Source organism: Salvia miltiorrhiza, chromosome 8 (assembly GCF_028751815.1).
Source record: "Salvia miltiorrhiza cultivar Shanhuang (shh) chromosome 8, IMPLAD_Smil_shh, whole genome shotgun sequence".
NCBI lineage: Eukaryota > Viridiplantae > Streptophyta > Magnoliopsida > Lamiales > Lamiaceae > Salvia > Salvia miltiorrhiza.
This window is the reverse complement of record NC_080394.1, coordinates 51,619,517-51,630,784: the sequence shown is the minus strand read 5'-3', so window position 1 is coordinate 51,630,784 and position 11,268 is coordinate 51,619,517. Positions and strand designations below refer to the sequence as shown.

The 11,268-nt window shown below is 37.5% G+C and overlaps 2 protein-coding genes across 2 annotated transcripts; both read left to right on the top strand.

The window, feature by feature from the left end:
• The first annotated feature begins 546 nt into the window (after positions 1-546).
• On the top strand, positions 547-2,246 carry LOC130998641 (uncharacterized). Its single transcript, XM_057924056.1, has 3 exons — positions 547-639; positions 1,630-2,169; positions 2,220-2,246. Exons 1-3 carry the CDS (start codon positions 622-624, stop codon positions 2,244-2,246), a joined length of 585 nt encoding a protein of 194 aa, XP_057780039.1. The 5' UTR covers positions 547-621.
• A 41-nt stretch (positions 2,247-2,287) lies between these two features.
• LOC130998953 (uncharacterized) lies at positions 2,288-4,839 on the top strand. Its single transcript, XM_057924396.1, has 5 exons — positions 2,288-2,466; positions 2,548-3,804; positions 3,876-3,983; positions 4,058-4,261; positions 4,342-4,839. The coding sequence occupies exons 1-5, from the start codon at positions 2,359-2,361 to the stop codon at positions 4,795-4,797; spliced, it is 2,133 nt and encodes a 710-aa protein (XP_057780379.1). The 5' UTR covers positions 2,288-2,358; the 3' UTR covers positions 4,798-4,839.
• The last annotated feature ends 6,429 nt before the right edge of the window (positions 4,840-11,268 follow it).

Sequence of the window (11,268 nt, the reverse complement as noted above, 5' to 3'; positions counted from 1 at the left end):
GGTTAAAAATGACCCGGCCGGATACATTTTTCCTTGACAATTACCGGCCGGATCGATATTATTTAGGCATAAAATATTCTATTTTATTCAATTTCATAAAAAAAAAAAAAAATCAAGACGCTAATAATATATATCCATTCGTATCTATCTTAAATTTTTTATTTTTTTTCCCTTTAATATCTTAATTTCAATACATATATTCTTTGAAATTATTTGTATATATATACCTCTATATATATTGTGTTATTCTTGAATGTTGATATATAGTACTATATAACACTATATATATCGTGTAAATCAATTGATATCTTTAAATCTAAAATATATATATTAACACACATATATATATATATATATACTCAATATCTGTCCCAAATAAATGCATGCTTGTTACCCAAAAAAATCATGCATGTTACCGATACATAAAGGTAAAAAATATCTTTCTTCAAAATTTGATTCCCTTTTGATAGACATAAAGCCGATTGTATCGGTCCGTTCACTTACTTTAAAATACTAGGGTTTTTTAACACTTTTTACTTTACCACACACCTCTATCGGCTTCTTCACTTTTACCCACCGAGAGAGAGAGTTCAAAAGATTGAAGCACCCTCGGACTCATCCATGGCATCTTCTTCACAGGTATTTATTTTTAATTTTCACGAAATTGAATATAATAGAATAATGTATGCTAAAACACGATCGGTCCGGCCGGTGAAGTGGCCGGATAAATCGATCCGGCCGAAAACATTATTTAAATGAAACATACGGCCGGATCGATTTATCCGGCCACTTCACCAGCCGGACCGAGCGTGTTTTAGCATAAATTATTCCATTTTAATTAGTTGTATGTTTATATTAATCATTAGAAATTTACTGAATTTAATTTAATTATATTTGTTTAAGTAATCATTATTGAATTATTATTGCGAGTTTTGCTGGGTATTACATTGCATTGTTTGTGTGGTTTTTGTGTAATTTAATAAAATAAAGTATTTTATGCCTATAGAGAAACTATCCGGCCGGCACTATGCCCGGAATAATGCGTCCGGCCGGAACAGTTTCAATCTGAAATGTACCCGGCCGGATACATTTTACCGGACACTTCACCGGCCGGATAGTTTCTTTTTAGGCATAAAATACTTTACTAAATCTATTTGTATGTTTACGTTAATTATTACTATTTTACTGAATTTAATTTCATTATAATTGTTTAATTATTAATTATTGAAACTGTTATTGCTTGGTATTAATTAAATTGCAGTTTTTTCATATATTACTGAATTTAATTAAATTGCTTGGTATTAATTGCAGTTTAATATTGTTTACTGAATTTTTACTGAATTTAATATTAAATTGCTGAATTACTCGAATTTTACTGAATTTAATATTAAATTGCTGAATTTTACTGAATTTAATTGCAGTTTAATATTACTGAATTTTACTTAATTTTAATATTTTAATATTACTCAGAGGAAATGTTTTAATATTTTACTGAATTTTACTATTTTACTCGAATTTTACTATTTTACTGAATTACTGAAATTTAATATTCTTTTTTAATTATGCCTATTTGTATTATTTTTTAATATTTTACTGAATTTAATATGTTTTCATTTTGTAAATGAATAGGCGAATGTCCCATATCTTCGTCGCGACACTATAGACCAGACGGAGGTTGCTATCAGCACCTACTATAGGGATTCACATTTTCCGGAGCTGGTTGAAACTTTAAATGTGGTCGGCGAACAGTGCAATTCAGATTTATTGGGAAGATTTAGAGCATCATGTTTTGGGCATTTCACTGATTGGAGGCCCGGCCCGAAGAGCAATAAAGCATTACACCAGATTGTATCGAGGCAGATTGTGTCAGAAGATGATGAGATGTGCTTCTTTCTGTGCGGAGCACGAGTCAGATTTTCTCCTGCGGACTACGCATTAGTGACTGGGCTCAATTTCGGGGGATCGATGTTCGATGCGACATTACAGCACGACTGCAGTCGCGTGGAGGCATACCGACGATTCTGCGGTACGCGAAGCATGACCATACAGTCGCTCATCAAACGCGTGTGCGATTTGGATCGTCGAGTGGATGATGAGGATGAGAGCCTGTACCTTCGTGCTGTCCTCGTGTGTGTGGCTCACACCCTTGTTCTTGGGTTGGATACGCGGGTACAGCCGTGGCTTTGGGTCTTGGTGGATGATCTGGCTACATTTGATAGATTCTCCTGGGGCGCGTATTCGTATAAGATGTTATACTATTATACGCATGAGATAGGAACCGGCGAGAAGTATCACTTCTACGGTCCTTCGTGGGCTTTATATGTCTGGGCATTGGAGCGCGTCCCGGGCTTCGGACACATGGTCGCAGCATCTAGCGGTGATCCGACAGCGCACCCTCGGTGTTTGAGATGGACTTTCAGGGGTAAGCCCCGGCTTCACGGTCTGCGCGATCTATTCGAGGGACAGGTAATCAGTTATTTAAGATTTAGTGTTTCACCGTTACTGGTTTTACTTATGTTCTAATATATTATCTTTGTTGCTTTCTAGGGTGGTGTCCTGCCCCTGGAGCCCGATGGTGACGATCTGTCGAGTCACTACTTCATATCAGCGCTGACACCGGGCGAACTCTCGGTGAGCTTCAGGCCCCCCGACAACCCATTAGCTCGGGGTGTCCAATTTCCACAGCAGACCGGAGCCCGTGTTGTGGAGGAGCGCGGGGACGAGGAGGATGTACCTAGACAACCTCGTATGACTCGCAGTCACAGTGTTCGGGGCCCTGTGAGGGATGCTCGACCCTACGAGCCGGCTCGTCATTTAGTAGATCCGGGCAAGCGCCCAGCGCCGCTTACTTCTTCATCGTCGAGCGGATCTCGGACTGTATCCAGTCCCAGCGAGGGTGAGGTGGACCGTAAGTGGGTGAAGAAGACGATCCGTCAGGAGATTAAGTTGGCCTTCGGCAAATTCGTGGATAAACTGAAGGGCAAGGGTAAAAAGGATAGGTGCAAGAAGAGCAAACATTTCCGAGTGCCCGACTCCCCTGATGATGATGACCAGCGACGGTCCCCTGATGATTACCAGCCACGGGCTCCTCCACAGCGACGGTCTCCTCCACCCAGTGCTTCAGGGCCCGACGCTTCAGGGCCAAGCGTTTCACGTCCCTGCGACGACGACCCCCGCGATGAGGAACCACGCCATCCAGAGACCCAGGTCTACCCATCACGCCCTTCAGATTATGCCCATTCCCGCCCAGCAGAGACCCCGGATTACAACGAGCAGTGGCGGGCCATGAATCAGTCTGTTCAGGGCGACTACACACCGGCAGAGCAGACTTTCGACTGGTCGACCCAGGTCTACCCTCATTGGTCTTCCCCATTCCTGAAGCCGCAGTATAGCACAGAGACCCCGATATTCTTTGCTGAACCGCTCACTTCTATTGCACCACATGAGTGGGGACAGTCCAGTTCGGCAGGGCAGGCTCAGACGGAGGAGCCTGAGCCACAGGCAGAGCAGCCACAGGTACTGCTGCTGCAGCAGCCAGAGCAGCCGCCGGCAGAGCAGCCACCAGCAGAGCCCCCGCGTCGCAGTCAGAGGGTGAGGCGTCCGTCTAACTTTCAGAGATCGCCTTGGGTTAATAGCCGAATGCCACGTCCAGTGACACAATACTGCAGTGACCATTATGAGAAGTGGATGGCTAGGTGTCGAGAGGGTAGGGGTGGTGAGATTTATGTCAAGGCAAGTGGTGGTTTGCGGGAGTACGACGACTTCGCGCGCGTGGATAATGTCAGCCAGGAATTCACAACTGGGGTAAATAATCTATTGATTTTAACATTGTTAAATTACTTTCTACTAACTTATTGATTTTAACTTTGTTGCAGGATATTGACTTGTATTTCTTGACCTTGAGAAATAGACTTCGAGATTCCCTGGATTTACTGGATGACGTAGATATGAATAACACAATCATAGTAGACACGGATTGGTTTGTAAGTAAACTTTCATTATTTATATGTTTTCATTGGTGTGGATATAAATTATTAATTACTTATTTGATATGTAGATATACCTCAAGAAAGAGTGGGACGCTCTATTGGAGAAGTGGGCAGGAAGTGAGTTTACTCCAGAGGAGTATCATATATTGACGCATGGAGCAATAGCTGATGGTTGGGAGCCTGAGATAGACTGGCTCTGCCAAGTACGTGGAAAATCCGTTAGGGGCCATGAACTTCCTCCTGGTCATATAGGATGGATGGATGCCACACAGGTTATCAGTTAAACAATTATTGTTACTTGTCATTTGTGCTTTATCGATGTTTCTTATCAATTCATTGTGGTTTTTCATAGGTTCTCGTACCAGTCATAATTGGCCACCATTTTATCCTATGTCGGATTCGGTTAGGAGAATTGGTTTGCGAGGTCTATGACCCAGTATTCCACAAGCTATCACCTCGACAGCAGGATGCTCGAGTTGGTGAACTACTACCTTTACTGAGATTGTTGCCAGTTGTCCTTCAGTTGTCGAGGTGGATAGACGACACATCCATTGATTCGACAGTGGCAAAGGCCAAGTACCCACTTATGACGTCGGAGTTTGCTCCAGCGGAGGTTCAGTTTCACCAGCAGGACTCTGTCAGCTGCGGGCCTTTCGTCTGCATGTATGCAGAACGACTGATATCTGGCTCTCCATCCATTGAGTGGGGTAACCACAACGTGGCGGCATATAGGAGCAAGATTGCTAGATCTATATTTTCGTTGTGTGAAACTTGGAGGGCCCGTACCACTAGACTTGGTTTTGCATAGTGTTTTATATTGTTACATTAATGAGTGCTTCTATTTGGTTATTCAACGAGATTTATTTCCAGTAAATCATTCCAGCTTATCGAATAATAAGATAATTCAATCAATATCATTAACTGTTACAGCACACAAATACATCCCACTACTCCCTGGGCTCAGTCGCCCTGCCAGCGCACGTTCTCTTGCTGTGGCCTTCTTCATGGCAGATGCTGCACTTCTTTGGTTTACGACGCCTGATACTAGAAGACTCATCTGCTTGTGTGCGGCTCTCTTCATAAACTTCAGGGCGTTCATAGCCCTATTGAGCTCGGACTTCTCGTACGCAAATGCAGCTTGTCGATACACCTCGACCACTGCCTTACCGTAATGCTTCAGGTTATTTTGCAAATGGTAGTAGCATAGGCCATAGGTTGCATTTGGTAACTCATTCCTGATAGCATTGGCAATGGAGATATGCTGATCAGAGACAATCAAAAGTGGATCGGCTTGGCCATAAACACGTCGAATGCGTGACATGAAATAAGTCTACGATTCATCGTTTTCTTTCGGGCCAACACCATATGCGAGTGGGAACAAACTCTCGTTGCCGTCCTTCGTCACTGCAACAAACAAAATACCCCTATTCTTGCCCTTCAAGTGTGTGCCGTCGACGACAATCACTGGCCGTAAGCTGAACATGAAAGGGGTAGCCGAAGCTGCAAGAGCAACAAATAAGTGTTTGAATCGGCCATCATCGTCAACTTCCCACTCCACCATCGAACCGGGATTGGATTGTCTCAACATGTATAAGTACTTGGGCAGCATCTCGAAGGACTGATCATGTCGACCATAAACCATCTCAGTGGCTCGATTACGGGCTCGCAATGCAACATCGTACTTGATCTGTACGCCAAACTCACGTCGCAGCTCCAGCTGGATGGCCTTCGGTTTCAAGATCTCGCAATCGTTGTGTATTTTCTGTGCTAAATATGTTGCGACGACTTTTGCGGGGGCCTTTATTCGCGCTACGCGCCCTAGCTCACCGTCGCATGAGTGCTCATTGGTGAACTTATACACTCCCCAAATGGCTCCATCTTGTGACGATGCATGGAGCTTGAAGGGGCACGTATCTGAATGCTTGCATTTGAAGTAGACTCGTCTGCTGTCTGATTTGCTGACAGAAAATTCCTTGCCCTGCTTCATGTTCCACAGACCGATTGCAACGATAAGATCATCTTTGCTATTGAAATACATATTCTTTGACAACTCCCGAGGCAGTAGCTGATAATCTTCAATATCCACAAGCGCTGCTGCGGCGTCCAACGGTATCACCGGAACTAACCAATTAGTTAGTTCATCTGCTCCAGGAACCTGTTCGTCATCATCCTCGTCGATCTGCAAATTCTGCCAACCTGCATATTCAATCCCCGCCCTTCTCACGTTCTCTGGCTCCGACAAGTCTTCAGAGGCGCTTGTATCAGTCTCGGCTTCAGACGATGGAACATAATCTTCATCTACATTACCACCATCCTCCACAAACTGAGGCTCGTACGTATATTGATCATCAGCTGGACCCCAACAACGATCAGTTGTTGGGCGATCGTACTGGTACGGATTTGGCTCATCCCATGAAGGCCAACCCGTTGACTGATCATTACCCCAAGTGACCGACGGTTCAACACTTTGTTGCGCCGGTGAATCTCCGGCTGATAGGTCTAAATAAGCATATCTTTGGATTGCTTCCAATCCGTCCCCACCTTCGAATGTTGCACTGGATTCACCTCCATACCCGGAAGATTGAGGGAGATCGAACGAAGGAACATACACTCCTCCACTGTAATCGTCTTCGACAACATAAATCTCAGGAAAATGTGGCTGGGACGCCAGCAACTGAAGCAAATCATTGTCATCGGCAAGAATATTTTTACTGTATACCCACCCATTTAATCTCTTCGTCAAATAATACAAGCTGTAATTAGTGCTCAATGAATTCTCCAACATCAGGTGATTTATCATGTACACCGTACTGGCCATTGTGTCTCCGAAAATATGCAAATTCTTAGAAGAGCCGCTGATGTACTCATAACCATTGAAGGCACCTCCATAATTAACCACAAAGTATCTCCCATATTCATTCATCTACAGAAAAAATAATAAATAAATAAATATATGATGTAAAGGGAATAAAATGTTAAAATACAACATATAACATGTTAATACACTCGAAAAACATCTATCCGCCCGGGGAAGTTTTCGAGGAAATGTGTCCGGCCGTGTATTACATGATACATATTTACACACGGCCGGACACATTTTCAAGGCCACTTGTCCGGGCGGATACATGATTTTCGAGCATATTAACATGAGTTATGTAGCAATATATATGTATAGAACTAAAATGCAACTAATAATTACTAATTAATACTTTAAAACATGATAGAATGTGCTCTAATTCACATGTATTTCCTTCAAACGTGGCTTTAAATCATAGTATGCTATAATATGCTAATAATTCACATAAGCATATAGGATCAAACAAAACATTGAAAATAAACAATAACCAACTTAAATTACATTTCAAACGTAAAATGACATACCTTTAAACGTTCGGATGTGAGAATTCACAAATAATAGCTTCACCACTTGGAAAATATTAGAATTTCTAATGAGTTTGAGTGTTTTTTCACTTTGAGTGCTCGGATGAGAGGATGAGAGAATTCACTCATATATAAACAAAGATTCCTTCATTTCACGTGAATTTCAATGAAATTAGAGTGTTTGACATGAATACTTTACTGACAAGGCTATTTCACATCATATTTGTCGTTTATCATCAATTAAAAAAAAAAAATTATGTCCCTTAATTGAAGGCTAATTAATCGATGGAATATAAATACAAAAAATTAACACAATCCATATTAGCACTCAAAACACACATCGGAACCAAAAAAACATCTATCCGACCGAAACATATATGCGTCCGACCGATGAAACCTTATGTCCGGTCGGACACTTTGTTTTTCCGGTCGGACGCTCTTTTTTTTTCCAATATGTGTTTTGAGTGCTAATATCGATTGTGTTAATTTTTAATATTTATTTTCCATTGATTAATTAGCCTACGATTTACTTGTAAAACCTTCGATTTTAATTCAAAAATAAATAAATATTAATTTTTCTGTCAGTCTTTCACATGTTCCAACACTTATTTGACCGATTTCAATCTTTAAATTGATGAATTGATGTTTTTCTTACACTTTAACTACTTTTGTCATAGATGTGTAAGAACTTTTGCGGAAAACAATGCACATCCATCACATTCAAAGGGCATTTTCGGTTCTTCACTTATTTAGGGCATGTAGTGCTTTGCATGATAAGAGTGGACATTTTTCAAATTATTCATAAGAGAAAGGGCACTTTAAATTTCGCCCCTTAGCTTATTCTCCTTATTTTACCATGCATTGCATGTAGAAAATTTTCATACCATGAAAACTAAAAATTTTCGTTTTATATATTTTAGAATTGTTTTCTGGATAATTGTTTGTTATATATATACAATAATATTTCTATAACATCTTTTATATGATTATGTTGTTTTGTATAATATTCATGCTTCTTTTCATGACAATCATATTCATACATTGTGATTCAGATTGGTTTCTAATTCCTATATTAAAAAATATTTTTTATATGATCCTCTCTCTCTCTATATATATATTATGTTATTTTTAGTAAGAAATGAAAATAATGAAAAAGTCAGTATATAGTGTTGCATAAACTATTTTTGTAATAATTGAATAACAATATTCAATTAATTAATAAAATTTTCGCTCCCTCCAGGATTCGAACCTAGATAAAAATTCACGTACCTCTTTTAGATAATATTAGTCATACGATTTGAAAATCTAATGTTACAATTCATTCTCATTTCTTAATTATTGTAAGAAGGGAGAATCATTCCCAATCTTTCGATTATTAAGTTTTATGGTGGATGCATCATTTTGTTGGATGAATGTATCATATGAGATCAAATCTCATAAGGAGCGACAATTTCATTATTTTTAATACATTAAATTTAACTGTCAATACATTAATTGTATTATAACAATATATTATCATCATATTTTCATGAAAAATATAATTGTCAAAATAACCAACTCCTACTTGAAAAAGTAAAGTTACTAGTTTCCCTTAGGAGAATAAGTTTCAACCAATTCCTAGAGTGAAAACGTAGATTAGAAACATGTTTTTTTCATTTATATACAATAAGACCTTTTACGATGATGATTCTTTATATATACAATAATATTTTTTTATATACTTTATTAATATTTCTTTTCATGACAATACATCCTTATTTTAGCTCGGTCATTTATGCCTTATTACGATGATGATTCTTTATATATACAATAATATTTTTTATATACTTTATTAATATTTCTTTTCATGACAATACATCCTTATTTTAGCTCGGTCATTTATGCTTATTAGTGTTGATCATATGTATAGAGAGGCGAATACTGTAGCTCACAGTCTCGCGCAGTTTGCGCGCTTATGTCAATAATCTGTCTGTTGGATTGTTTTGATTTTCCTTGTTGGCTCCATGATTTGCTTCCGGAGGACTATTCATAATATATGAGTTGGTCCTGATTTTCAAGAAAATAATAAATCGTAAAAAGATCAATGACTCAAATTTATTTCAGTTCCTACTTTAGAAAAAGTTTTTATTTATCTTCTTTGAAGAAAAAGTTTTTTGAGTGGTACTCAACTACTCATTAGGCTAAAAAAATTCCCATTGGATTTTAAGGGGTTTGGGCCTTGGAGGGAGCCCAAAAGGCACTTCCGTAAAATCCAACATTACGTAATTGCTGATCCATATCTATATAGTTTGGATGCACATTTATGATAAGAAAAGTGATTTTTAGCCACTTAGGTGTCTAGGTTACATATTGGCTTTTAGGATTAATTTGATTGGATCATTTTTTTTGGAGTAGGTCTTGGGTGAGGTTGACCTCATAGCATGAGACGGGTCGGTTCGAGTCGGGGGCGCGGGTCGGGTCGGGTTTGGACGTGGGTCTGGGATAAAGTACACATTATCATTAATAAAAGTAACAATTATTGTGAACAAATGTAATAATTTAAAAACATTACATTTCTTCATGTCAATAATTACTTTTCATTATAATAACAATTACTTTGAATAACGGAGAAAATAAATAGAATATAGAAAAAAAAAATTAAATAATAATTTAAGTAATCATTATCTTGAGGAAAAATAACTATTGATATGATGAAATAATCAAATAATAATTCAAATAATCATTGTCTTGAGGAAAAGTAACTATTGATATGATGAAATGTAATGTTTCTAAATTATTACATTTGTTCATAATAATTATTACTTTTATTAATGAGAATGTGTACTTTATTTCTGGTATCCCAGACCCGCGCCCAAAACCCACCCGACCCGTCAAACCCGCGCCCCGACCCGACCCGACCCGTCTCATGGTATGAGGTTGACCTCACCCAAGTTTTTGTGTTTTTTTTGCTAATTTGTGGATTTACTAAAATATTATTTCCTTAAATTCTTCAACTACTTTTAATCTTATCCTATTTATTTTGTATTTTCGTTTTTTCCCTATTTTTTTCATTTTTTTTGCAATTTTTTTTATCGAATTGTATTTTATTTATTTTTTTCGATTTTTTTTAAATATCATTTCCTTAAATTCCTCAACTATTTTTAATCTTATCCTATTTATTTTGTATTTTCGTTTTTTTCCCTATTTTTCCATTTTTTCAAAAATTGTTTTTTTTTTTTTTTCTGAAAATTTTATGATTTTTTTTCGAATTGTTATTTATTTACTTATTTCCGAAATTTTATTATTTTTTTTCGACGAATTTATGAATTGTTGTAAACATAATCCTAGAGTAATTATTTTTTTATTGTTCCGAAAACATTTTTTTTGAAAATATTTTTTTTTGAAATTTATGTTATTTGTTTTTCGATTTTTTTTATTTTTTTCAAAAATTTATGAATTGACTATTTTTTCTTTTTAATTTGTCAGATTATTGAGGTTCTATTTTCAGCAATTTCTTCTTCTTCTTCTTTTTTTTTTCCCAAAAATTGTAGTATTAATTTTTTATTTGTTTCCACTAGAACATCCTTTCCAAAATTATCTCAACCGTTTTTTAATATTATTCGATTTTAATTCTTTCTATTTTCTGTTTTTTTACTTCTGTAATTTTAGATTATTTTTTTTCAAAAATTGTATTATTTATTTTTGGGTTATTACCGCCTAAATACACCAACTTTGGGGTTAGTTTGGTTTTGCACATGAACTTTAAAAGGTGTAAAAAATACATGAACTTTAATGTTGTAGCAATTTTATCACAAATTCAAATATTATATATTTGAACTCCATAAAAATCTTACGATTTACGAGTTTAGAGATGTCTTATACGATATCTTTTACAAATGTCTTATACGATGTCATAAAT

What these genes read in the sequence shown, in the direction of transcription:
- LOC130998953 (XM_057924396.1), top strand. Translation starts at nt 2,359, where the DNA reads ATGGTCGCAGCATCTAGCGGTGATCCGACAGCGCACCCTCGGTGTTTG. An exon ending in GCGATCTATTCGAGGGACAG is followed by an intron (nt 2,467 to 2,547) that starts GTAATCAGTTAT and finishes GTTGCTTTCTAG; the next exon opens with GGTGGTGTCCTGCCCCTGGA. An exon ending in GATGGATGGATGCCACACAG is followed by an intron (nt 4,262 to 4,341) that starts GTTATCAGTTAA and finishes GGTTTTTCATAG; the next exon opens with GTTCTCGTACCAGTCATAAT.
- LOC130998641 (XM_057924056.1), top strand. An exon ending in TTCTTGGGTTGGATACGCGG is followed by an intron (nt 2,170 to 2,219) that starts GTACAGCCGTGG and finishes TACATTTGATAG; the next exon opens with ATTCTCCTGGGGCGCGTATT.